The sequence below is a fragment of the Lonchura striata genome, chromosome 3 (genome assembly GCF_046129695.1).
Source record: "Lonchura striata isolate bLonStr1 chromosome 3, bLonStr1.mat, whole genome shotgun sequence".
NCBI lineage: Eukaryota > Metazoa > Chordata > Aves > Passeriformes > Estrildidae > Lonchura > Lonchura striata.
The window spans coordinates 113,255,922-113,283,386 of record NC_134605.1 but is presented as its reverse complement, the minus strand read 5'-3'; the positions used below and the strand labels follow the sequence as shown (position 1 = coordinate 113,283,386).

The 27,465-nt window shown below is 51.4% G+C and overlaps 1 protein-coding gene across 1 annotated transcript in view; it reads left to right on the top strand.

The window, feature by feature from the left end:
- The window catches only part of RAB10 (RAB10, member RAS oncogene family), a 43,101-nt gene that overhangs the window by 10,690 nt on the left and 4,946 nt on the right, over positions 1-27,465 (top strand). Inside the window, exons 2-3 of the mRNA XM_077782495.1 lie at positions 18,511-18,571; positions 26,062-26,200. Of these exons, the coding sequence (XP_077638621.1) occupies positions 18,511-18,571; positions 26,062-26,200 (200 nt within the window). The remainder of the gene's footprint in view (positions 1-18,510; positions 18,572-26,061; positions 26,201-27,465) is intronic.

Here is a 27,465-nt window from a genome sequence, read left to right as displayed (position 1 = left end):
GGGGGATGTGTCCCCAGCCTCAGGGATGTGACCCCAGCCTCAGGGATGTGACCCCAGCCTCGGGGATGTGTCCCAGTGTACTTGAGACCTTGTCCCAGCCAGAGACCCGGAGATGGAGCTGCCTGGGTTTGGATTGGGTTGGAAGGAACATTTAATATGTTCCTTATTCCACCCCCTTTCCCCTATCCCAGGTTGTTCCAAGCTCTAGTCCAGCCACAGACTGTGTCAGAGAACAACACCAGGATTTACAGGAAAAGAGCTGAGGTTGCAGCAGAGCTCTGCCAGCAGCTGGAGCAGCAGCCCCACAAGCCCCAGGGTGCCAAACCACAGCGCCGACAGTCCTTGTGTCACCTCTGGCAGCTGCTGGGTGACAGCACCTGCACTTGCTCAGAGCAGGACTTCCCACGCCACCTCTGTCGCCTGCTCATTCTGCTCTCGCCCACCTGCAGGGTTAGGAGCTCTTCCAAAGCCGGTGGCCACCATCAGCTGCTCTGAGGATCACAGGGAGACCTCATCCAGCAGGAATCTCCCCTGCCTGCAGGGCTTTTGCTGGGATCCAGAGCAGCTCTGCAGGCTGGGAAATGGGATCCCCACCTCAGGTCCTGTCCTGGCACCCAGGACCAGCAGCACGACTGAGGCAGCCTGTGGAGCACAGACTCTGTGGTTGTCACCTCACAGCAGGGCTGGGGTCATTGGGGTGTCTGGGGTCTCTCACTGCCCCCAGCACAGCAGAGCCAGCACCTCTCTGCTTTTCTGTCCTGTCACACACCACCTGCAGCACAACTTTTCCCCAGTATCCAGATCAAGTTCTCCCTGTTATGATCAGTGTCAGCCACCTTTTGTCCTCAGCACCAGTGGGGACACCCAGAACCCAGGGCCTGGAGGGGCTCCAGGAGAGCTGCAGAGGGACTGGGGACAAGGATGGAGGGACAGGAGCCAGGGAATGGCTCTCAGTGCCAGAGGGCAGGGCTGGGTGGGAGATTGGGAATTGGGAATTGTTCCCTGGCAGGAGCCAGGGAATGGCTCCCAGTGCCAGAGGGCAGGGCTGGGTGGGAGACTGGGAATTAATAATTGTTCCCTGGCAGGACCCAGGGAATGGCTCCCAGTGCCAGAGGGCAGGGCTGGCTGGGAGATTGGGAATTGGGAATTGTTCCCTGGCAGGGTGGGCAGGGCTGGGATGGAATTCCCAGAGCAGCTGTGGCTGCCCCTGGATCCCTGGCAGTGCCCAAGGCCAGGCTGGGCACTGGGGCTGGAGCTCCTGGGACAGTGGAAGGTGTCCCTGCCATGGCAGGGGTGGCACTGGGTGGGCTCTGAGGTACCTTCCAACTCAAACCATTCTGGGGTTTTGTGAACCTTCTTGCAGAATAAAGCAAACTGAAAAATTCAAACAAGTCTCACAGCCTCCAGTGCTGTGTCAGGAGATGCCAGTGCTCTGGATAGCAAGAAATGTTAATTCCAGGTGTGTCGTGTGACATTCTTCCAGTTGTTTCCACATTTTCAAAGGCACGTTTTTCCTGTTTCTCAGGCTTTTTCTGGGATTTCAGTTAGACTGTTGCAGTATCAATCACAACTAAAAACTTCCTGATAAATGTGATGCTTTGGGGCGATACCATAACAATGGGCCTTTATTTCAAGATTTTTCCTTGCTGATGAACTGGAGAGCTCTGCCACTCATCTTCTCACTTGCTAAAGAACTTAAAGCTTGGGTGGGAACTGAAAATCTGGTGTTGCAACTCTTGACCGCCAGGATCTCTCACGGTCACACTGTGCCATTACCCTGATGTGTAGGAATTACACATCAGATCTAGGAGTGTGCCTTACAGACTGCTAGAACTTGGTATGAACCAAAGATCAGAACCTGCTGCCACGCTTGTTATTGATGCTGAGAGGGGTTAATAAATGGAAGGTTTTCGTGACGTGTGAGTTGCTGTTCAGTAGCTGGGAGCACCCCCGGTGGTGTGGCAGCTGCTTTTGAGTGTTGGAACATCCTGCAGGGCCTCTGGAGCCTGGGGAGGGAGCAGGTGTGTCCCCAATCAGCCATTCCCTGTTGGAAATGTCACCCAGCGAGGGCTGGCTCCCAGCCTGTCCCCTTTGTAAGCAGGAGTGATGCGAGGTCACACGTGGGGTGGCAGTGCTGGTGCCAGCAGTGACAGAGCTCTCTGCTCTGGGCAGCCTGGCTTGGGACACTCAGAAATAATGGGATTGTTTTGTGTTTGTAAGAACACAAACAGGTTTTCCAGCAGTCAGTTGTCACATGAGTCCTTTTGGAGCAACCTGGTCCAGGGGAAAGTGTCCCTGCCCATGGAACGAGTTGAGCTGGAAGATCCTTCCCAACCCAAACTGTTCTGGGGTTCCATGGCAGTGAATCAAGTGGCTGAATCCTTTAATGATCTCCTCTTTGGTGAAGCTGATGCTTTTCTGAATGAATTCACTTCCCTTCATTTATGTATTATCTGTCGTGTCCATCTGCTGAGTATAAATTAGCCAGGATAAGTGTTAACTTGAATTTTATTTTTATGTATTTTGAGGGCAAAATTACCATTGCAGCAAGTAGTGACAAATTCTGTGTTTCATAAATAGCAGTCTATGTGAAGGCAGATTCATGTACTGTATTTATTTTCTAGCTAACAAATATAGCTTAAGTAGGGTGAGACATGCATGAAAACTGATTTAATTGGCTGTAATTGAACTTGAACATATTTAATTCATGTCCTTGGTGGTTTAGAGTAGAATTCCAATTGCAGACTGGGCTGTCTGGAGTCCAGACTTTTCCCTGCTGTGATTTTGGGTGTGGGACCTGATGGGCTCCTGACAGTGGGATTCATGAGGAGATGCAGCTGCTTCCCTGAAAATATGGGCTGGTGAAGGCCTGGACCAGAGTTAATTGAGTATATTGGAAAATGAAAGATGTAATGGCAGGGAATTAAATCAGCCCTCAAACCTGGAATTAACTGACACTGAGCAGACGTTACTGCTGCATGGGAACAGCTCTGAAGGAAGTTCTTTTTCTTGCTAGAGCTTCACTTCCTTTTTTTGCCCCTTAGTACCTTATGAATAAAAACCTTATTGTCTCTCTTTTCTCTTGGTATGCATAAAACATCACTAAAATAGTTCCTTTGTTCATTTTCTTTTGTTTTGTTTGTGGGAGCCTTGTGTAAGGTTTAGCTGCTGGAATAACAAAACGATCAAATTTCTTTTTTCTGGAAGAAATAACTGCTTGTGTTGAAGCTGTGGTCTCGGGGACCTTAGTGACAGTGTAGGTGGTGTCAGCAGGAACCTGGAGCCTTCTTTCTGCACAGAGATTGTTTTTACTCATAGATTTGAGCCGTGCTTTCATGTGATTTCTGAAACCCCTTCCCTGGGGGGAGCGTGGGTAAGTCAGAGCTCCCTGGACAAAAGCTGCAGTGATGTTTGTGAGCTGAGGGCAGCTGGGGAGGAGAGGATGAGGAGGTTCCGTATTCTGCCTTCAGAAGTGGCCTCAGTGCCTGGCCATGAGCGCTCACTGCCCCTCAGGGGTTGTGCACACTGATATTTCCAAGGGGGGTGCCAGGGGATGGTGCCAGGCTCTGCTCAGTGGTGCCAGTGGCAGGACAGGGTGCAGTGACCATCAACTGGAGCTCAAGGAGTTCCTCCTCCACGTGGGGAAGAACTTCTGTCCATGGAGAGTGACAGCTGCCCAGCGAGGATGTGGAGTCCCTCTCTGGAGATGTTTCAAACCCACCAGCTCCAGGTGACCCTGGTTGGGCTGGAGGATCCCCCGAGGTCCCTTCCAGCCCCAGCAGTTCTGGAATTGTCTTGGAAGCTCTGTTGTTGTCTGGGGTCCCAGTGTCCATCTGCTGGGACGCCAGGTGCACTCACTGCTCCCAAAACCCGTGGCACACCTGCTGAGTGCACAGTGGAGTTAAAGATGGTGGATTCTGAGCTCTTGGAAGTGGCTGTCCCTTCGTGTCCAGGTCACAGTGCTTGGGAAATGCTCCGTTTTGTGGCAAGTGTCCATTTTATGGAAAATGTCCATTTTATGGCAAATGCTCCCATTTTATGGGAAATGTCCATTTTATGGCAAATGTCCATTTTATGGAAAACACTCCCATTTTATGGGAAATGTCCATTTTGTGGAAAATGTCAATTTTATGGCAAATGTCCATTTTATGGAAAACGCTTCATTTTATGGCAAATGTCCATTTTATGGAAAATGTCCATTTTATGGAAAACGCTCCCATTTTATGAAAAACGCTCCATTTAGTGGGAAATGTCCATTTTATGGCAAGTGCTCAATTTTATGGCAAATGCTCCATTTTATGGCAAATGTCCATTTTATGGCAAATGCTCCATTTTATGGCAAATGTCCATTTTATGGAAAATGTCCATTTTATGGCAAATGCTCCATTTTATGGCAAATGTCCATTTAATGGGAAATGTCAATTTTACGGCAAATTCTCCATTTAATGGGAAATGTCAATTTTATGGCAAGTGCTCCATTTAATGGCAAATGCTCCATTTTATGGCAAATGTCCATTTTGTGGCAAATGCTCCATTTTATGGAAAATGCTCCATTTTATAGGAAATGTCCATTTTATGGAAAATGCTCCATTTTATGGAAAATTCTCCATTTTATAGGAAATGTCCATTTTATGGAAAATGTCCATTTTATAGGAAATGTCCATTTTCTGTGAAATGTCCATTTTATGGAAAACGCTACATTTTATGGCAAATGCTCCATTTTATGGAAAATTCTCCATTTTATGGGAAATGCTCAATTTTATGGCAACTGTTCCTCTCCCTGGTTATCTCCCAAACTTTGCCCGCGCTCTGATACGGAGAGCGCTGGCTCAGGAACCAAACCACCACATCAAACTGTGCCACAAAGCCGTGGCCCACAGGTTGGTCTGAGCTCTTGGGGCTTTAACTTCAGTCCCTTGAGTCCCCTTTCTCTCCAGCCCCCCAGGCAGCCACCTCTAACTAATGGTTTTAAGCTCACACGCCTTCACTATACAGAAAAATTGAAATTTATTTGCAAAGGCTAGTACAAACTTAATGACTGGCAGTTTGTGTCCAGGTCAGTATTAAAACACCTGCAGCAGATGGAGCGAGGGACCTGGAACTTGAGGTTGGTGTGGAGCTCTTGGGAAGGCCCTGTGTGTCATCAGAAATGAGGAAGGGACATTTGGGAATCCCTCCCAGGCAGCTCCCTGTGTGCTGTGTGGTACCCTGGCCTTTCCCACCTTTCCTGATTATTTGGATTTTAACCCCAGGTGTGGGTTTGAACAGCACTTCTCATTGTAATCGATCTATCAACCCTGAGCAGTGCTGCTTGAGGAATCCCTGATGTATTGATACTCTACTTCCTTAGAGCCCTGTGGCTTCCCAGACCTAAATGTGTGGGTAGAATCTGTATTTTTAAGAACAAAAAAGTCATGTTCAGCTGATAAAATTATTTACATTTGCAAGTATCTAATGTGTAAAATCAAGGTAATGGACTTCTCCCAGTTGGAGGGAATAAGGTGGAACAAAGGAGGTGTCAAGGATTGTTCCTGGAAGTGATTAATAATTTAATTTAGGTGATGAGCAGTGAAAGATCCTCTGTGCCATGGAGGTGCTGTGTAGGGAGCACACAGCTCCCACCACCTCTGTCTCCTTGGTCACTTCATATTTTTTATATTTTTTAACATAGCTGCCAAGTGCTCTTAAAGAATTCTTGGAAGCAGTACTGCCTTTTGCAGTGACTTACCTCAGGTGTTCATTTATGATTTTTCATACAAATCTCAAAAACAGTCACGGAGCAGGTTTCAGTGGAGACTTGGAGTGAGTTTTGGTGCCCTGCATGTGCTGTGCATCCCTGAAAAGGCCAATGGCAGAGATCTCACCTGCTCACAGCTCCTTTGCTGCTTTGGTGGCAGCAGGAGCACTCAGAAAGGAATTTCCAGTTAGGGAGTTGTGAGTTTCCTGGGGCTCTGAGTCCTGCAGTTGGGAGTGCTGCTCATCTCTGATTTGGTTGGTGCTGTGAGGGCAATATGAGATGGGTTTGGGAAGATCCCCAAATTCTTCCAGCAGTGGAGATGTGGATGAACTCCCAGCAAGTGGCCATTCCCAGCTACCAGGTCAGGCTGGAAAACAACAGCCTCCTATTGTCTGGGGGGGATTAAGCCTGGAATTTGGGGGGATAGAAGTACTGGATTTATCACCAAAATGAATATTCATGATCCCTGATGGGCTGGTTAGGGCTGGTTTTCATAAATGAGATCTCCCTGTACCCTGCTAGGGATGTGTGGCAGGGACTGAGGCACACAGATGCATCCAGGAGGGGAATGTAGGTCACCCCCAGGAGCTGCTGTCTCACAGGACTGTCATCTGCTTCGTTAAGAATAGATTAATTGGGAGGAGACGATCTGGCTCTGGTGCTGCTGGTGTGTCCTGGCTTTGCAGTTCCTCTGGATTGGTGTGGGATTGGGGAATCTGGGCCTGGAGGGGCAGTTTTATAAAGTGCTGGGAAATGGGGGCTCAGCACAGAGCCAGGGGGTCACTAAGAGGGGCTGGTAGAGCTTGAGCAGCCTCTTGGAAAGGAAATACACTTGGGTTTAAGCATCTCTAATTTAGCAAATTTTGTGTTAAAAGCTGAAGTGCTTCGTTTGGATTTTGGGAATCTACTGCATTCCTAAAAATAGATGCTGGAAATAAATAAGGTTTTTTTGTGTTTTTTTGTTTTTTTTTTCTTTGAGATACACACTCTCATGCTAGCAAATGTCACTGGATAAGAGTCTTTAACTTTCCTTACAGAGTGAGATCTAGTCATAATCCCTGTTCTTGATACCTGCTCTACAAAATAGCAATTTTCAGGATACTGCAGGTCCTGTGCATCCCCAGCAGTTGGGTTCAGCTGTTCCCATGGGAGTTTCTCTGCTGCTGCTGTGAATATTACCCAGAAAAACCCTTTTGTGTAGCTGTTGCTGCCGTGGTGTGGATGGATGGAGGCTGCTGACCTCGGGCTAGAGCAGGGAATGTTTGCCCAGGTGACAGTTCAGGGGGAAAAGCAGAGTGCAAGGGCTGGTTTGGTGAGTGGGTGATGAGAGAGCTTTTGGGGAAGGAGAGGCCTTTGGGTGATGGGCTGAGGATGGGAGGGCTGGCACCAGGGACTGGATGGATGGGAAAAAAACTGTTAACACTGATCATGTCATCAGTTGTGGCTGGTGGGATTAAAGCAATTAAATCACTTGACTCTGCCCCCGTGGTCCTGCCAAGCCCAGCTTGATCCAAACCAGGCTCCCAGACAGGACCTGCACCTTCAGGGAGGAGCTTCTCCTACCCTGTGGAGCTTTCTTAAACCACTGGAATGGTTGGCCTTGGTGATCTCAGAGGTCCTTTCCAATTCCATGATTGTGTTCTGTAACTGAGCTCAGCGCACATTTCCCAAGGTTTCAGCTGAGGTGTGTGTTACTTTACTTCATGTGAGGTATGTGCTGACTTTATTCAGATGCAGCTTCAGGTGCTCTGTCAGTCCAATTCCATGATTGTGTTCTGTAACTGAGCTCAGCACACATTTCCCAAGGTTTCAGCTGAGGTGTGTGTTACTTTACTTCATGTGAGGTATGTGCTGACTTTATTCAGATGCAGCTTCAGGTGCTCTGTCAGTGCTGAGCTGTCACGACTTGAAACCTTGCAGAGCAGGACGAGTGAGTTCCTGCTGCAGCTCTGCTTTGCACACTCTGCACTGGCAAAAACTTCCTGCAGAGAGGGCGAAACACCTGAATTCACTGAAAATTCACTGAATTTCTGCTTTGCTAACACACAGATCCATGATTGACTCATACTGTGAGTTCTTTGTTGCCCTCCTGGTGGTGGGATGTCAGAAGTGATGGAACTGAAAGTGTCGAAGAGGAGAGCAAAGACAGCCAGGAGGCCGTTCCAGTGTCCCTGTGATGACTGATGCTCTCTGAGCTGTTCCCAAGGCTGCTCCTGCCTCTCCCCACAGCTGTGGGAGCCCAGGGTCGCTGGAGTCTCTTCATTTCCTGGGACCCCTTTGCTCCCTGTGCCGAGCTCTGCTCCCGCTCCAGGCACTGAACAAGTCAGGCAGGAACTGCCCATCCTGCCCCGAGTCCTGAGTCACTGCAGCTTGGGAGGCTGGGAGGGAACTCCCCTGTCAGTTTGTACCACGAGCTGGAGTCCTTTGGAGAGCTTTAATCCTGGTCTGAGTAGTGTGGGAGGAGGCTGTGCTGAGGAGGGCTGGGAATGTGCAGCGTGGCCCGGCAGATCCCGAGCTGTGCTGCCTGCCTGTGGTGGGGCCCTGCATTATTTATAACCTGCCTTGCAGCTCTTTGTGTGGGCTTGTCTCAGGCCAGCAGCAGCTCTTGGCTTCTCTGATCCAGGTGTTCTGGGGTTGGAGATTCCTCCTGGGTGCCCTGCTCTCCGTGCCTGGCTGGCTTCTACTGCCAGGACACAGGGGTTGGCTTCCCGTGGGCGAAGGACAGGGCTATTGGGAAGGAATCCCAATATTCCCCTTGGGAACGCCCTAGCACAGCTTTCCCCTGGAACCCTGGCAGTGTCCAAGGCCAGCTTGGACAGGGCTTTTGATGCCTGGAAACACAACACCAACTTTTCCACCTGGGGCAGTGGAAGGTGTCCCTGCCCATGGAACACAGTGGGACAAGATGAGCTTTAATGTTCCTTCCCCACAAACCATTCTGGGATTCGGTGAACGCTATTTTTTTATATTTCCTTGAAGAAATCATGGCCACATGTAAGTGTCAGAAGGATCCATGCAGGAATGGCTGCTCTCCCAGGGATGTGTGTGCTGGCTCTGTGTACACACACAGCAGCAGGTGAGCTGCCTGTGCAGGGGCTGTCCCCTGAAGGAGGAGGAGGAGCAGCTGCTGCATTTACTGAGTTACTCTGCTGTTTACTCAGGGGATTAAGTGTGTTTGAGCTCCCAGAGCAGAGTGTGTGCGGGGCTGTGGAGCTGGGGCATCCTCCTGCAAACCCACGAGCAGAATTCCTGCTGCCTGCTGGGTTTAAACCAGGAGCACCATGTGTTTGCATCTTGTCGGACCCAGAGCATCCACAGGCTCCTTGTGTTGGTTCCATCCCTGGATTTTTGTTGCTGATCCAGCTGCCTTTCCCTCTTCCCACTGTCCTTCCCATGTACCTGACCGTGCTGCACGTGATCAGGGCTGAACACAAGGAAGAGTTCAAATGCAGTGCAGTGCCTCACTCTTGATGAATAAATGTTTTGTTAGAAAGTGTAGCCACGGCCTGAAGTGTCAATTCCTTAATCTGGAAGTTCCTGGTACTGTTTAAAAGAAGCCAGGTGATCTCAAGCTTTCAGGTTTCCTCATCACAATCTCTCTCATGATTTCATTGTCAGTGATTTCACTGAAGTGAGTTTTGGGGCTGCCTAGTGACCCCTCATGCTGTTTTATTGAAGTTTTCTCCTGGGACAGAAGGGCTCCCAAAGCTCTGATGGTCAGAGATGCTCCTGTTAGAGAAGTTGTTGGGACTGGGGGAGGACAGTGGGTGTTCCATCTCCCTGTCCTGGCAGTTCCTCCCCTTTGCAGCTGGGTGCTCTGCTGGCTCCCAGAGGTGGCAAAGCCTGATTGCAGGAGCAATTTCCAGGAGTGCCAAGGCTTGTCCCAGCCAGCCTAAAGCTTCCCACTCCCTCCCACGTCAGCTGAGTTTGGCTCCCTGATAAAACTCAGCCTTTCCCTCAGGCCTTTGCCAAAGGATGAGGCTGGGAATGGCTTCAGATTCTCTTTCCTGAAGAGAGCTGTGATTCTTACAAGTGGCACTGGTTGATGGAGGCCCGTTCCTTTATCTGCCATGGATGAGGCAAAGGAGACACCTCAAGGAGCTGGGAGGGGCTGCAGGAGTTGAAGCTGAGCAGTTTAATCATAGGATGGATCAGGGATTGGTTTGGGTTGGAATGGACCTTACAGCTCCGTGCCATGCAGGGACACTTCCACAATCCCAGATTGCTTCAAGACCTGTCCAGCCTGGCCTGGAACATCTCCCTCCACCCATCCAACTCAAGAAGTGCTTTAACAGCCACAGGAAGGTGTAAACCTTGTCCTTGCTGCCTCACTTTTTGGGAATTCTTGTGTGAAGGAAGTGCCTGGGCAGGCAGAAGGAAACTGCTGCTGTCTTCACTGAATTAACAACTCTCCCCTTCACAAAGTGTGAAGGAACGAGACCTCAGGGCTCACAGCAATCCCAGGAGCACAGGCTGTGCCATACCTGGAGTCAGCGTGGAGCTGGGATCCTCCAGGTGTGCTTAGAGCTTACACGGAGCCCAGGAAACAGCCCCAGAATGCCTTTATTTAAATTAAAAAAAAAAAAAGTAAAAGAGAACTGACAACAGCAGCAATAATTAAGCCTGGGAGCTCTTAAAATTGCCAGATTAACTTGGGGCTGGAAAGCTTTGCCTGGTCTTTCTAAAGTCAGCAATTTCATGCTGAGGTCCCCTGAGTGTAGAGAGAGATGGATTGACCTGAGTGTAGAGTTCCAGAATCCCTGGGTTTGGAAAAGACTCCAAACACCATGGAGCCCAAGCTGTGTCCAATCCCCACCTTGTCACCAGCCCAGGGCACTGAGTGCCACGTCCCTGGACACCTGCAGGGATGGGCACTCCAGCCCCTTCCAAGGCTGACCACCCTTTCCAGGGAGAAATTCCTCCTGCTGTCCTCCAGGCCCTCCCAGTAACAAATATTGCAAATATGTCACGTGCAGAGCTCTAAACTCTTGGAAGACAATGCAGCTCTTGCAAAGACTCTTGAATGCTTCAGAGTGTCATTTACTCGGAGCAGGCAGCCCTTAACCTTGGTTATCAGCTAAGATAATTATTAATTATTTCGTAAGAAAGCTTCAGCAGTAAATCCACTTTCTCTTTCCAAGGAAAGCCCAGCACAAGCGCATCAGGCAGGAGCTGAGAGTTCTGCTTTTAATTAAGCTCTTAATGATCTCAGTTCCTACTTAAGTCTTTCAAAACATTTCTCCTGCAAGGGATTCAGAGCTGCACAGTGTGCACGAACACCATTCCAAACCTACATCTTTAGTGCCAGTACAACTTCCCTGAGGTTTTCTAGGAACTGTTTTCTCCCTCCTTCACTTTTCAGCACAGAACAAGGCCTCAGTGTTTGCTTTTCCAGGTGATGTCCCCAGCACTGGGACTTTGCTGGGACAATGATTTCACTTGGTGTGAGAGGTTTTGGAAGCACAAGATCAGTCAGGAGAGTTTATTTTGGAGGGGCAATAGCAAACCCCAGGCCTGGGACGCTGGCACTGCTGGATTCCAGCTCTGTGGATACCTGTGGAAGAACACGTGGATTACTCAAGCATACACAGCTGGCAGGAAAAAGAACACAAGGATTACACAAACATACACAGCTGGCAGGGAGAGCCTTGACTCCTCACCTTACTAAAACATAAAACCCAAACAAAAACTGAACTCTGTTTTGGTGCTACAGTGACTTCATTTATAGCTGGCAAATTTGCAGGCTAGATAATCCAACAATGATCTCCATCCTCATCCCTGAAAATGCCCAAGGCCAGGTTGGCACTGGGGCTTGGAGCACCTTGGCGTAGTGGAAGGTGGCACTGGATGGGTTTTAAAGTTCCAACCCAAACCATTCCATGATTTTATAGTCAGCTGAGGTTCTTGGAGAAGCTCTGGCTGAGGATTCACCTTGCTCAGAGTGACCCAGCACTGGGAGGAACCCATGTGGGCACGGCCATGCAGGCACCTCCTGCTGCTTCTCAGGCGTGTGCCCCGAGTTCTGCCATGGCAACTCAAGTACTGAGAGCTGTTCTTGGAGTCACACTTAAAAATCCAGGCTGTTCTCAGAGCCTGTGGCACAAAGCTGGGCAGCTGGAACACGCAAGATTTAAATTGTAGAGTCAGTGAGGCTGGAAAAGGGCTCTCAGACCACCCCCAGCACTGCCCCATGTCCCCAAGTGCCACATCCACAGAGCTTTTAAATCCCTCCAGGGATGGGGAGTCCCCCCTAGCTGGGCAGCTGTGCCAGGGCAGGACAGCCCTTTCCAGGTGGGAATTGTTCCCAGTTCCCTGCCAGGGCAGGACAGCCCTTTCCAGGTGGGAATTGTTCCCAGTTCCCTGCCAGGGCAGGACAGCCCTTTCCGGGTGGCGATTGCTCCCAACACCCACCCTGAGCCTGCCCTGCCCAGCCTGAGCCCATTTCCCCTTGTCCTGTCCCTGTTCCCTGGAGCACAGCCCGACCCCCCCTGGCTGTCCCCTCCTGGCAGGAGCTGTGAGAGCCACAAGGTCCCTCTGAGCCTCCTTTGCTCCAGGTTGAGCCCCTTCCCAGCTCCTCAGGAACTCTCCATTCCCTTCCCAGCTCCTCAGGAACTCTCCATTCCCTTCCCAGCTCCTCAGGAACTCTCCAGCCCCTTCCCAGCTCCTCAGGAACTCTCCATTCCCTTCCCAGCTCCTCAGGAACTCTCCAGCCCCTTCCCAGCTCCCTCAGGAACTCTCCATTCCCTTCCCAGCTCCTCAGGAACTCTCCAGCCCCTTCCCAGCTCCCTCAGGAACTCTCCATTCCCTTCCCAGCTCCCTCAGGAACTCTCCATTCCCTTCCCAGCTCCTCAGGAACTCTCCATTCCCTTCCCAGCTCCCTCAGGAACTCTCCATTCCCTTCCCAGCTCCTCAGGAACTCTCCAGCCCCTTCCCAGCTCCCTCAGGAACTCTCCATTCCCTTCCCAGCTCCTCAGGAACTCTCCAGCCCCTTCCCAGCTCCCTCAGGAACTCTCCAGCCCCTTCCCAGCTCCTCAGGAACTCTCCATTCCTTTCCCAGCTCTTCAGGAACTCTCCAGCCCCTTCCCAGCTCCCTCAGGAACTCTCCAGCCCCTTCCCAGCTCCCCCAGCCCCTCCTGGGGCTCCGTTCCCTCCCCAGCTCCATTCCCTGGTCAATCTGAGGATGAATTTGCCCACGTTGGCTTTTCTTCCCCGAGCTGAGCAGGCGTGGTGCTGCTGCAGTGAGTGCACAGCAATTATTAATGAATTTCAGACCAAATGCAGTCGGTCCTGCACTGCTCTTGGCCTGGCTGGGGTGGGATGTGCTGAGCTGGGTGTAGAGGGTGGGCCTGTAGGGTGTGGTGGGCTGTGCCTGGAGGGTGGGATGTCCCTGTAGGATGGGATATCCCTACAGGGTGGGATGTCCCTGTAGGGTGGGATGTCCCTGTGGGATGGAATGGGATGTCCCTACAGGGTGGGATGTCCCTGTGGGATGGGATGTCCCTGTGGGATGGAATGGGATGTCCCTACAGGATGGGATGTCCCTGCAGGGTGGGATGTCCCTGCAGGGTGGGATGTCCCTGTGGGATGGAATGGGATGTCCCTACAGGGTGGGATGTCCCTGCAGGATGGGATGTCCCTGCAGGGTGGGATGTCCCTGTGGGATGGGATATCCGTACAGGGTGGGATGTCCCTGTAGGGTGGGATGTCCCTGTGGGATGGAATGGGATGTCCCTGCAGGGTGGGATGTCCCTGCAGGATGGGATGTCCCTGCGGGATGCCTGTCAAGCTCCAGCTCCCTCCTCCTGCCCTACATTCTGCTTCCTCCCGCCCAGCGTCCTCCCCGTGCTCAATGGGGGCTTTGTTTGGAAGGAATGCAAACAAAATTCGGGCTGTGTGAAAAGGCCGGCTCATCATCTGTAGCTCTGCAATGGACTGGAAAATAACGTTTTCAAACCAGTGGCCGTGGGTCTGTCACTTGTCCAGAACAGTCACTTTGTGATTTAGTGGCACAAGGGGGATCTTGCCAGGGGTTTGGGAAGGTGTAAAGTGAGATGGAAATGATTATGGACTTAAAGGTGTTCTGCTGATGCAGCTCCTGGCTCTTCATTAACATCTTATATCTGAGAGAGCTGGGAACACAAATCCCTTGAGCCAGTAGCTGTGTATCCACCAGGACATTGAAGGTTGGAACCTGCACAGGCACAGGAGGGGCTGTGGGCAGCATTCCCTGTGGCTGTGGGATGGAGGGGCCCGACTTCAGTGCCCAGTGTGAGCTGGCAGCCCCTGGAGCTGCTCCTGGCCCTGGCTGCCCTGGCTGGCACAGCAGACTCCGTGTTTGTGGCAGGGCAGTGTTTGCACTGACCGGGAACTCTGTGAGTGCTTCTGTCCTTTCTAAAGCTGAGTTCAGGTTTGTCACACCTGGGCCCGTGCAATCCCAGAATCCCAGACTGGTTTGGGTGGGAAGGCAGCCCACCCAGTGCCACCCCTGACACGACAGGGACACCTCCACTGTCCCAGGGTGTCCCAGTGTCCAGCCTGGCCTGGGGCACTGCCAGGAATCCAGGGTGGGCACGCTGTGACAGGGCTGCCCACCCTGCCAGGGAACAATTCCCAATTCCCAATCTCCCAGCCAGCCCTGCCCTCTGGCACTGGGAGCCATTCCCTGGCTCCTGTCCCTCCATCCTTGTCCCCAGTCCCTCTGCAGCTCTCCTGGAGCCCCTCCAGGCCCTGCCAGGGGCTCTGAGCTCTGCCTGGATCCTTCTCCTCTCCAGGTGAGCCCCCCCAGCTCTCCCTGGATCCTTCTCCTCTCCAGGTGAGCCCCCCCAGCTCTGCCTGGATCCTTCTCCTCTCCAGGTGAGCCCCCCCAGCTCTCCCAGCCTGGCTCCAGCCCTGCAGCAGCTCTGGGGGCTCCTCTGGGCTCTCTGCAGCAGCTCCAGGTCCTTGTGCTGCTGGAATCCCCAGGGCTGGGGCAGCTCTGCAGGTGGGCTCACCTGGACACAGGGACAGAACCCCCCTGTCCTGGTACCACACTGGGGGTTCAGGGCATTGGAAATTTGGGGCTCTGGTGTCCAGCCTCACCCACCAACACCCCCAGGCTGCTCTAAGCAGCAGGGGGAGGACTGGGAATGGGAGGGAAATGCAGAAGTGAGCTGGGATCCCTGAGGATCTGCCTGCTGTGAGCTGTGCTGAAGGGTAGCAAACATTTCCCTATCCTACTTGGAACATCTGGAGTTTGTAAGGGTTTTGTAAGCCTGGCCCACTCTCTTCCAGGTTTTCCCCTGAATTCCAGCTTGCCCTGCTGAAGGTGATAAATATCTCACAGTTAATGAGGGAGTAATTTCATGCTCATCTTTAATTCATGAGCTCTTTCATTATCCTCCCGTGATGACGAGATGTCTGTTCTCCAGCCAGTCAGGTTTGTTAGTGAATTTTCCTGGAAACCTCCCCAAATCTGTTTCCTGGGAAGCTTTTGTGTTTCTGCTGTTTGTTGTCAACAGCCTGACTGGACAGACACTACAGCCATGCAGGAGTTTCCTTTTGCCAGTCTGTTGAAACTCCTCTGGAGGTGTTTCCAGGGAAATGGATTGTTATTTATAACAACCTTTCTGTTCTGAAGGCTGAACTGGTATTATATTGGAATGGGAGCTGAGTATAACATGGGATTAGGGATTTATTTTATCCCCAGATACTGCAGTTGGCTAAATCCCTCTCAGTGCAGAGAAGAGTTAATTTCTTTGGCTGGGTTAATAATTTACTTTATCTTAACATATAAAAAGTGGCTCTCAAACATTCTCCTGCATCTGGGCACAGCCCAGAAGTAACTGTCACCATATAAAATATTTCATTTACATGTTAGGTGTTCATTTGTTTGGTTGTGTTACTAGGGACACGACGTGGCAGCAAACAGCTCCCCAAAATGCTGAGAGAAATGCAGGGCTGGGTGGATGTGGAGCAGTTTTGTTTGATTGATCTTGGCAATCAATCATTGAGCAGGTTTGTATTTCCAGTCACGTTTGTGTGATAGTTCTGCATTGATTCATAAGTGTAATCTCACGTGAGGGATGCAGCAGTGCTGGGCTGCCTGGAGAACAAAGAGCTCTGCCCTGGGGTGGGTGGGAGGTCCCAGGATTAATTCCCAGCCTTGCCCTCAAGTCACTGCAGGCCTTTAAATCCCTGAATTCTTCAGGTCAGAAAAGCACTCCAGGATCATCAAATCCCAGCCCGGAGCTCTGAGTGCCACATCCAGGAATTCCTGGGACACCTCCAGGGATGTCCTCCCAGTGCCCAGCCCAGAACTGGGAATTTCTGGGCTCAGGAAGTTCTGTGTGCTGAATTGGCTAAAAGGAGTTCAAGGCAGAGCTCCCATGCAAACTTCTTATGTAATGGTGCATTTCATAAATTCTGTTCAATCTTGTTTGGTATAAAGTGACCTTGTAGATTTGGGAGGGAAGTTTGGGATTGCAGCTGCTGCCTTTTAAAAAGTCTAAATATAAACAGGTTTTTGGAAAGCATGAGGAATGATCAGTGGCATTCTCTGATTGGAATCGAAAGCCAGGATGGTGGCATCTAATTAATGTCAGAGCAGTTTGAGGGAATGGTTTGGAGCGTTCCTGCTGCTCTGCTGCAGCAGCTTTGGGAAGAGAAGGCTGGATCCTGGGGCAGCTCTGGGCTCCTCCTGCCAGGAGAGACCCAGAGGGGCTGGAGCGTGTCCAGGAAAGGGAACGGAGCCCCAGGAGGGGCTGGGGGAGCTGGGAAGGGAATGGAGAGTTCCTGAGGAGCTGGGAAGGTAATGGAGAGTTCCTGAGGGAGCTGGGAAGGGGCTGGAGAGTTCCTGAGGGAGTTGGGAAGGGGCTGGAGAGTTCCTGAGGAGCTGGGAAGGGAATGGAGAGTTCCTGAGGAGCTGGGAAGGGACTGGAGAGTTCCTGAGGAGCTGGGAAGGGGCTGGAGAGTTCCTGAGGAGCTGGGAAGGGAATGGAGAGTTCCTGAGGAGCTGGGAAGGGAATGGAGAGTTCCTGAGGGAGCTGGGAAGGGGCTGGAGAGTTCCTGAGGGAGCTGGGAAGGGAATGGAGAGTTCCTGAGGAGTTGGGAAGGGGCTGGAGAGTTCCTGAGGAGCTGGGAAGGGGCTGGAGAGTTCCTGAGGAGCTGGGAAGGGAATGGAGAGTTCCTGAGGGAGCTGGGAAGGGGCTGGAGAGTTCCTGAGGGAGCTGGGAAGGGGCTGGAGAGTCGCTGAGGAGCTGGGAAGGGAATGGAGAGTTCCTGAGGAGCTGGGAAGGGAATGGAGAGTTCCTGAGGAGCTGGGAAGGGGCTGGAGAGTTCCTGAGGAGCTGGGAAGGGAATGGAGAGTTCCTGAGGAGCTGGGAAGGGGCTGGAGAGTTCCTGAGGAGCTGGGAAGGGAATGGAGAGTTCCTGAGGGAGCTGGGAAGGGGCTCAGCCTGGAGCAAAGGAGGCTCAGGGGGACCTTGTGGCTCTCACAGCTCCTGACAGGAGGGGACAGCCAGGGGGGGTCGGGCTCTGCTCCAGGGAACAGGGACAGGACAAGGGGAAATGGGCTCAGGCTGGGCCAGGGCAGGCTCAGGGTGGGCAGCAGCAGGAATTTCTGCCTGGAAAGGGAGCTCAGGCCTTGGCACTGCCCAGGGGAGTTTGGAGGTGTTTTACAGCTCTGTGGATGTGGCAGCTGGGGACTTTCTGTATTGGTATTGAAAGTAAAAACCTTTTTCATGCTCTGTGCTTGGCTGAGCTCTCAGAACCTTGGTGACACTTCTGCCAGGGCCTGGCTTTGCCTGTCCCATACCCAAGCCTGAGGGTCTGGACAAGGAGATTGAGCTCTGATAATTCTCCTTTTCTTGCTGGTTAAAGCTTCAAGTGGCTTGAACCATTCTGCATCCCTGTGGAAGCTGGGGATGTGGAATGAGGCTGCCAGAGCTCCAGGAGCCTTTGGCAACGTTCTCAGGCACAGTGGGGGTTGTTGGGGTGTCCTGGCAGGGCCAGGAGTTGGACTGGATGGGGATTTTTGAAGGAGTTTTAAATAAGTTAGAGCTGGGACTTGTGAGATTTTAGATAATGTCATTTTGTTCTTATTTTGTACATAGGCAGGAAGGGTGAGTTTGGCTTACATTGTTATAGCATGGCTCAGAAGGTCTCAAGACCCTTAGTTACAAGACTTTTTAAGGAGTTATTGACTGATGTAACACTGCTAATAAGGATACTTCTGTTTTTGACCCAATCCTTAAATATTTCATCTTATGGACTTATGTTACAGTGTAAGCTTTCTTAGCTAATTGTGTTGTGACACAAAAACTTCCAGTACTGCCTTCTAAACTTCTTGTTTACCTTTGTAATTACTTTATTATTTTACACCTTAAACTCTAAAACTCTAACCTTTCCGAGACACTGTCCCTGCTTTAAATTATAAATCCACATTCTCGCTTTCAGCACTTAAGTCTGGAAGCCTTTGCTGAGGTCTCAGATCAAATCCTGTGTTTCATTCTAAGCTTTGGCTTACAGAGTTCTCAGAGTTCCCTGCATTTTGGGTTGCAGCAGGCTGGATGGTCCCTGTGGCTCCTTCCTGCTCAGGGTGTTCTAGCTGTGCTGTGTCCCAGCTCCCTTCCCATTTCCGTGTCCCTGGACATCCCTGCTTTACCTGGCAGCTCAGTGAAAGAAGAAAAAAAAATCTCCTGTTCTGCCTCAGCCATTCAGAGTTCTTGTGGAATCGATTTTTTTTTTTTTTTAATAAATAAACACTAATTACTTATTTATGTGTTTGTTTATTTTAGGGATAGACTTCAAGATTAAAACTGTTGAATTGCAAGGAAAGAAGATCAAGCTACAGATCTGGTGAGTAACACACAGCTTCCTTCAGCAGCAGGTGTTCCTGGGGGGGTTTGCTCTCTCTGGATTCCCTGCAGGGCTGCAGGGCTGCAGCTGTGTTCTGTGTCCACAGTGGTGACTCCACTCCACAAGTGTTTCTGCAGCAGTTGCAGTGCTGTAACCACTGGGCCTGGCTGCTCTCGGGGTCAGGCTGCTGGCAAAGCTCCTGTGGTGGTGGGGAGAGCATCCTCACAGGCTGTGATTTAGTGGGAAGTGGTTTTAAACTGGAATCTTTAAATTAGGAGTTGCCTCCAGTCCGTGGCTATAAATTGACTCGTAGCCTTGCTTTGTGTCAGCAAGAAAATGCAATCCAGGGCTGCAGCAGGGCTGGAATTTTCCATGCTCAGCGTGGAGAGGTTCTGTGTGACAAGAGGCACAGCCTCAGCTCCTTCCTTTGAGCTTCTGTGCTTTGAAGCAGAGGCTTTTCACCAGCTCAGGCCAGGAGAGCCAGGGGCTGTTCCTGGCCCGTGGGGCTGGCTGGGCTCCCTGCTCACATCTGCATTCTCCAGCTCGCTGAAGGAAGGGCTCTGAGCTGGGATTTGTCCCTTTTGTCCCACTCAAAAACCCCATGGCTGTGTAACGTTGGCATCTGGAGATGCAGCTGGGTGTTTTCCAGTTTGGGGGAGCACTGATCTTTCCAGCCATCCCAGGATAATCATTCCAGGATAAGCAGGAGTCATTATCCTTCCTAAGCAGGGCATCTGGAGCCTTCCTGTCAGCAGCACCCCGAGGAAGTGTGAGAACTGACAGAGAGCAGGTTTGGATGGGATTTGGGGAATAATTAGGAATTGTTCCCTAGCAGGGTGGGCAGGCCCTGGCAGCTGGGGCTGCCCCTGGATCCCTGGCAGTGCCCAAGGCCAGGGACAGTGAGGGTTGGAGCACCCTGGGACAGTGGAAGGTGTCCCTGCCATGGCAGGAGTGGCACTGGATGAGTTTTCTGGTCCTTTCCAACCCAAAACATTCAGTGACTCTATGATTAAACTTAAAAAGAAATTGATGAAATGTAAAAACAGAAAATACAGAAAAATGAGGATATTTAATGCAGCTGTAAAGAGCAAGATGTAATGAAGCTGTAGAGGTTGTGGGGTTTAGTGCCTTAGGGAAGTGGAGTTGGGTGAGCTGAGATTTATACAGTGGCAACTTTTAAATGTCACCAAATTGGGAAGTTGTGGCCTGAATCTACTGCTTGTTTCTACCAGATTCAGATTGCACATTCGAAATGAAACTTGGAAAGCAGAAAATGAAACTCCTAAAGAAAAAAAAAATTAAAAAAAAAAAATAAAATCTCACTGTTGTTTCCTGCTTTTCCTGTAGCAGGAGCTTGCCCAGCAGTGGTTCAGTGTCTTGTGGAGGTGTTTTGTGCAGTGCATCTCTATTTCCCCACTGCTTCCTGCCTTTGAACTCCCTCCAGACTTGCAGGAGCTGTGCAGCATTCCCAGAACAATGCAAGGCAGCAACTGAGCGAGCAGGGCTTGGATTTAGGGAAACATTTCCTGTGTAAACCTGAGCATGTTCTGGATCTGCAGTTGCTCTTCTTAAACCTCAGGAGATTCCCGTGGGCCACTTCTGGAGCTTGTCCAAATCCCTTCAGGTGTGGCACCACTCCACACAGCAGGACAGCTCCTTACCTCTCCTGGGTGTGGGAAAGGCCCTCTGACACCCTCACAGCCATGCCCTGACCTCTGAAATTATATTTAGGACTAAAGAACACAAAGGTCAGGCTGAACTCAAGCCCTTCCAAGGAAATGAGCCTGTCCAGGGCAGATCCACCAGAACTGCCAGGAGCAGGGTGGGACATGGTCCTGGACTGCCCTTCCAAGGAACTGAGCCCATCCAGGGCAGATCCACCAGGAGATGCAAGGAGCAGAGTGGGACATGGTCCTGGACTGTCCTTCCAAGGAACTGAGCCCATCCAGGGCAGATCCAGCACTGTGTGTCAGATTCTGGGTGGAATCTCAGATCCTGCAGGAACTGAGGATCTCCTTGGCTGGGTCATTGTCCAGCTCCTCGCTGGGAGAATTGCTGCTGGGACAGTCAGTAGTGATGGACTGCTCCAGGAGCTGGGAGAAAGCAATTCATGCACATTTGGGAATGGAAACTCTTACAAAGGGTAGGAGCTGGAGGGGTTTGCAGTGCTGAATGGCTGGAAGAAGATTAATTAACTCTGTCATGGTGCAGGGAAGGAATGAAGGACCAGAGTGAGAGAGCCAAGAAAAGATGGTGCTGGCTTTGCTGAAGGACTTCAAAGGGACAGGGTAGTGGAGCTAAAAATTGAGTGTGGTATCTCTGTCACACACTCAGGAACTCGGGTAGAGTTGTTGTGAAATGGAAACCAAAAGGCTTTGGCATCTCTGAGTTCCCAGAACTCATTAACATAACGGAGCCATTGAGAAATGAAATGGGATTTTCCTGATGGTGTGGGCAGGAGGTGAGTGTGGCAACCCCACAGAACACAGGTTTGGGGAGAAAGGGACTTTCTTACGAAGAACAACTGGAAAAATGAGGGTTCTTTGTGATGGCAGAGCACATCTTGAACATCCTGGATTTCCTGAACACGTGGGGAGGGTCTGATACAACTTGCTGCCTTTTTCCAACACCAGAACATCAGTTCTGGCCTGAGGCTGGAAAATGGCTTGTGGAAAATACCAGGAAATGAAGTTTTGCTGGGAAACTCCTCATGGGATGCAGGGGTAGCTGCAGGTACCCATGGACAGGTTCACAAAGGGTTTCACAAGAGCACGGTCAGGTTTGGACTCCCAAATCCACCGAGGGGATCCCTGCTTCCAGAACTCCTTACCCACTGGGAAATGGAAGCTGGAAAACCTCTGGGCTGCCCAGGTACAGCCTGAGGGGCTTGTCAGGAGACACAAAAAGCAGAGCTGGGTTTGTCATCCAGGTAGAGCACAGGCTCAAAGGAATGCAACTGGCAGCTAAAAACCTCATTTTTTCTTTTTTTCCTGCATAGCTGCTCCTCCAGCTCTGCTATCTTCAATGACATTTGTGTGTCAGCCTGTTTTCCTCCAGTCTTCCTGACTGATTCCTAATTTTAGGAACAGCTTTGTGTCTTCAGTGGGCAGCTCCTGGCTGTGTGGAGGACTATAAAATAACATTTTTCTCTCGGTGCATCTTTGCGGGCAACACATTTACATGGCCAGAGAATGTCCTCAGGATCTTGGTTAACTCAGCAGTGAGCTCGTGTCAAGAAGAACTGTGTGGTGTGGCCACCCTGAGCCATCCCAGGGGTGGGAATTCCCTGTGGTGGGCAGGTTCTGGTGTTCAGGGGGCCTGTGGTGACCAGAGCTGCACACTCCACTCCCAGGTGCCATCAGCCTCATTCTTTTCTGCAATTACCCCTAGAATGTCTAGAAGTTAATTCTGTTTGCTGAGGCCTTTTGGAACTCGAGGTGAGAGATGTTCCTCTGGCATGGCAGTCCTATAAAACAGTTGGATGATTCTCTCATTATGGATTTCTCGTTATGGGAGCTGGGGGTGCTCAGCCTGGAGAAAAGGAGACTCAGGGGTGACCTCAGCACTCCCCACAGCTCCTGACAGTGGCTGTGCTCAGCTGGGGTTGGGCTCCTTCTCCAGGAACTGACAGAACCAGAGCACACAGCCTCAACTGCACCAAATTTAGGTTGGATATCACAACAGATATCAGGGAAAAGTTCTTCCCAGGAAGGTGATAAAGTTCTGGGATGGCTGCAAAGGAGGTGGTGGAGTCCCCATCCCTGGGTGTGTTTAACAAAGCCTGGGTGTGGCATCAGCATTTAGTTGAGGTATTTGGGCTGGGTTGGACTCTATGGTCTTGGAGGTCTCTTCCAACCTGGTGATGCTGTGAATTCTGGGAATGTTTTCCTGGCTGAATATTACTCAGAAAAGCTGAAATTTGCCAGTCATGAAGTACCTGACAGAGCACAGAACCCCAGGATCACTGAGGTGGGAGAATCCCTTCATGGCCGTGGAGTTCAGGCTGTGCCAATCCCCACCTTGTCCCCAGCCCAGGGCCCTGAGTGCCACATCCAGGCTTTTTTTAAGACCTGCAGGGCACTCCAAACTCCCTGGGCAGCCCCTGCCAAGGCCTGAGCACCTTTCCATGGCTCCAGCCTGTCCAGATCCCTCTGCAGAGCTTCCTGCCCTCCAGCACATCCTCCCACCCTGGCTGAGGGTACCTGAACGCCCTCCCAGCCCAGGCATGAAGGTGCTGGGCAGGACTGAGGCAGCCCTGAGCCCCTGGTGCCCCCTCCCAGCTGGATGTGCCTCCGTGCCCAGGTTGATCCCAGCCAGGAGTGCTGAGCCAGGGACACTTTTCCCTTTGGGAAATCCTCAGCCCAGTCACTGCAGCTCCTGGTGTTCCCCAGTCCCTCCAGTGCAACACTGGGCTGCACAGTTCTGCAAAAGTAACAACAGTGGGACAGTAATACAATTCTTGGGATTATTTTGCTAGGAATTACTTGGTTTGATATGTTGAAGATCTTCATTTTGAGCCACGTGGACCGGCAGGATGCTCACAAATCATCAGATCTGATCTTTCCTCGCTGCAGCCGTGTAAATCTTTCATCAATAAATCATAATACATTTTAAGGTTTCTTTAGTCTCTGCCAGGTCAGCTGGAAAGCTGTCCCAGAAATTCCTTTCTCTCTAGGTTAAACCTCTAATATGATACAGCTTATGCATATTTTAATGTTGGCATGAAAATAATTCAAAGAGACTTTTCACTTTCCTTGAGCTTCTCCTTCCCCCAGTCCCACAGGACAGCCTCCTTTGTCTTCACAGAGCTGAACATCCAAACTCCCTCCCTGTCTTGTTCTCCTTGGCTGTTTTCAATAATCCTCGCCCACATTCACGTGAGCTGGCAGAGCGAGCCAGTTTGTGCCTACAGCCAGAGCTTTGGAGCCTGCTGCCACCTCCCAGAGGTTTGAACAAAGGGCTGGGGAGCCCCTGCCCTGTGCCCAGGCAGGATCCAGCCCTGGTGGGCACCCAGAGAGCCACAACTCATTTCCTGTTTGCCTCAGCCAGCTCTAATCTCCAGCCATTAGGAGTTATCTCTGAATAATGAATGGAGAATCCATTAACCAGGGGAAAGGGCAGCTGTAGTATTTATTAAAAAAAAGCACCACAAAGGGAAACACGCCAGGTTCTTTGCTTCTTCCCTCCCCAGCCTTCTTCTCTTCCATCAGCTGAGCTGCAGTTGGCAGGAGAAGCAGTGGAGGAGTTAACCAGGCGAGTCAGATGTAGGATGTGACAAGCAGTGAGTAGCAGCTCCGTGCTGCCAACGCCAAAGCTGTGTGAAACCACTCAGAACTGCTCCTGTGACAGCTGCTGGCCGTGGCAGGAGGGAGGAATCACAGATCCCAAAACCCTGCTGGGGTGGGTCAGGCTTCTCCAGCACTGTCCTGCTGCTAGGAGCCAGGGGGAAGGAGCAACCTGGGGGAAGGGGCTGGCAAGTGGGTACAGAACTTGAGGAGAGAGAAAAGAATGAGGGTGTGAGTGGAGATCTGTGGACATATTTTACAGGAGTTTGTCCTGAGTGAAGGAAAGGATCCCTCTCTCTCTGGGATGAGCTAGGAAAGGATTAAACTATCAGTTAAACAACAATTAAAGAATTAAACTCCTCCAGATTAATTCACAGAATCCTAGAATGGTTTGGGTGGGAAGGCACCTTAAAGCCCATCCTATTCCAACCCCTGCCATGGCAGGGACACCTTCCAAACCATCCCAGTTTGCTCCCAGCCCCAGTGCCCAGCCTGGCCTTGGGCACTGCCAGGGATCCAGGGTGGGCACCCTGTGCCAGGGCCTGCCCACCCTGCCAGGGAAGAGTTAACAGCTGGGACAAGGAGACGGACTCTGGGTCTTGTATGGAAGATAAGCCAGAAAAGGTGAAGCTGTTAAGTTTAAATCCAGTCCAGGAGTGCATTTAAACGAATAAAAATTCCAGCTGCTCTCAGCCAGCGGGAGAAACATCACTGGAAAAAGTCCTGTGAAATTCAGTGCAGCCAAATGCCAAGTCCTGGGGGTCAGTGTGGGATGCCAGAGCAGTCTGCTCCTCGTGAGGCCAGGGGCTGGGATGAGGAAGCAGGAATGCCTGGAGATGTCCCAGCGTGGGACTGCTGGGGCTCCAGCTGCATGTCCTGGGTGTTTTGGGACATGGGCAATTGGGAAGAGCCCAGAGGCAGTGGGAGATGCGGCTCCACCTAAGAACTTTTGTGGGAATGCAGAGCTTCCCTCTGGCTGCCCTGGCACCCTGGCAGGGGTCAGAACCCCCCTGGACAGAGCCCCAGAGACACTGGCTGTGATCTCTGTCCATGGAAAAGAGTTTTCAATCTCACAGGGTGAATTACCAGCTCTGAGGGTTTGATATGAGTAATAATTAAGTGTGGCACGGGTGCAAAAGTAAAATTTTAGGATTCTAGATGAGGGGTCCAAAGGGGACAAGCTGGAGGAAACTGGGTGTGCCTTGTCCTTTTTCTCCTTCTTCATGCCCTCCATGTCTCACTGTGGTGTTGGCATTTTTCTGTTGGTTCAGGCTGGGCACACACTGTCCAACGTAGGTGACAGATATTGGCACGTTATTGTAAATGCAGCCCAGGGAGTTTCTGGTATTTAATGTTTGTCACATCCCACTGAGGGCAGAGCCCCACACGCTGCCCTGCAGGACAGAGCTGGGCAGGGCAGCAGAACATGTGAGAGATCAACAGAATAAACAACCTGGAAACCAGCACAGACCAATTATGGCTTCTGCTTTGGCTGTGGGGCAGAAAGACAGAGACTTTCTACAATCTCAGGATCATCAATACCTCAGATTCCGACACCCTTTGGCCAGCCAGTGCAGGCTGGGGAAGGTTCCAGCAGCACATCAAACACCTCAGGCCCAGTGTGGGACCCCTGGGTGGGTTGTGGAGCTGGGAGTGGGGTCAGTGACCTCCCGAGGCCACAGGCAGGGATCCAGGCCTGGCAGGGCATCCCTGGCAGAGGCTGCTGGGTTTGGGACCCCCTCTGCTCCTGGTCCTGGTGCCAGCAGCTCCAGGAGCAGATGCACAGCGGTGGCCGAGTGTGCTGGGTTGTGAGCCAGGGGCTGGTGGGTCAGGGAGGCACTGGGCCTTTCTGGAGAGGTGACAGAGTGTGTGACCTTGCTTTAAACCAGTTTAAATTCGGAGACACCTTGGGGTCTACCTCGCCATGGAATCACTGAATCACAGAGTGGTTTGGGTTGGAAGGGACCTTAAAGTTCATCCTGTTCCACCCCTGCCATGGCAGAGGACACCTCCCACTGTCCCAGGTGGCCCCAAGCCCCAGTTGAGATCCAGGGGCAGCCACAGCTGCTCTGGAATCAACTTTTTCTAAATTAATTTTTTGATTAAAAAAACTAAAACTAAACCAAAACGTTTAAAAAATGAAACCGTTCTCCATAAAACCAAGTGGGTAAGCCCACGTCCATGACAAGTGTGGTGTCTCCCCAGGGACACGGCGGGGCAGGAGCGCTTCCACACCATCACCACCTCCTACTACCGAGGGGCCATGGGCATCATGCTGGTCTACGACATCACCAACGCCAAGAGCTTCGAGAACATCAGCAAGTGGCTCAGGAACATCGACGAGGTGAGTGCCAGGCCAGGCCAGGCCTCCCCTGAGCTCTGCTCTGCCAGGCCTTTCCAGCTTCCCTTTTTCCCCGTCGAGGTCAGGATTGAGGCACTCGAGAGGATAGGTCACATTCAGACTCAGTGTTTATTATTTTTTATTTATGTTAGTCTCACAGCAGTGAGTTCTGCAGTTCTTCACTAACAAGGCACAAAATGGCCAACTGTCTCTTGGTACAGGGTCTTTTATGGTTAAATTATCCAACTAAAAAATTACACAAATTCATCCTCCGGGAGTTCTGTGATGGCAAGAGAACAGCACAACACAGTTCCTGCTTTTGTTAGGCTGCTCCCGAGAGGAACAAATGTTTGGATTTCCCTAGAAAGCACAGAGATGGCCCTGTAGAACTGAGCACAGGTGAGGACTGTGAGGCACTGCTCAGTGGAGCCCTGAGGCTGGAGAAAGCAGCACAGCGGAAATGGGATGTTGGGATTTGGATTTCCCAGCATGAGAAGTGGGACACGGTGGTGTTTGTGGAGAAGTGCCCTGTGTGGTGGGAACAGGACGGGGACAAGGCAGCACAGGAGGAGACTCAGCAATGGGTTGGAGTAAATTTGGAACTGAGGCCTTTGGATTCTGCAGTTGCTTTGTTAAAAATCTCAGAGGTGTCCCAGGTGAGGGATGGATGTCATTGGTACCATCAGGGCTTTGGGTGGCCTCGAGTTTTCAGTGTGGCCCACAGCTGATTTCAGGTGCATTGTGGAGGCTGCTCAGAGCTGTGGGGACATTTGACAAATTAGGGACAAAACAATCCTGTTTTTGTTACTGGAGAAGCTCAGGAGTGGAGTGTCTTTGCAAAAATCACAGAGGCATTGAGATTGGGAAATCCTTTGGAGCTCATGGAATCCAACCATCCCCTGCTCTGCCAAGGCCACCACTGCCCCGTGTCCCCAAGTGCCACATCCACACAGCTTTTAAATCCCTCCAGGGATGGGAACTCCAGCACTGCCTGGGCAGCCTGTGGGGAGTGAATTTTTCCCAGGTCCTTTCCTGCCTGGCAGCTTCCCATCCTGGGGTGTTCCATGGGCTTGCTGTGACCCCAGTGCAGGACCCAGCTCTTGGCCTGGCTGTCCCTCAGCCTGGCACCCAGCCCATGGCTCCGGGCTGTCCTGGTCCCTCTGCAGAGCTCCCTGCCCCCAGCCCATCCACATCCCACCCCCCTGGGGCTGTCCCTGGGCTGAGCCAGGCTGGTGCCCTCCGTCCCCGTGCCCAGGATGTGCCTCCAT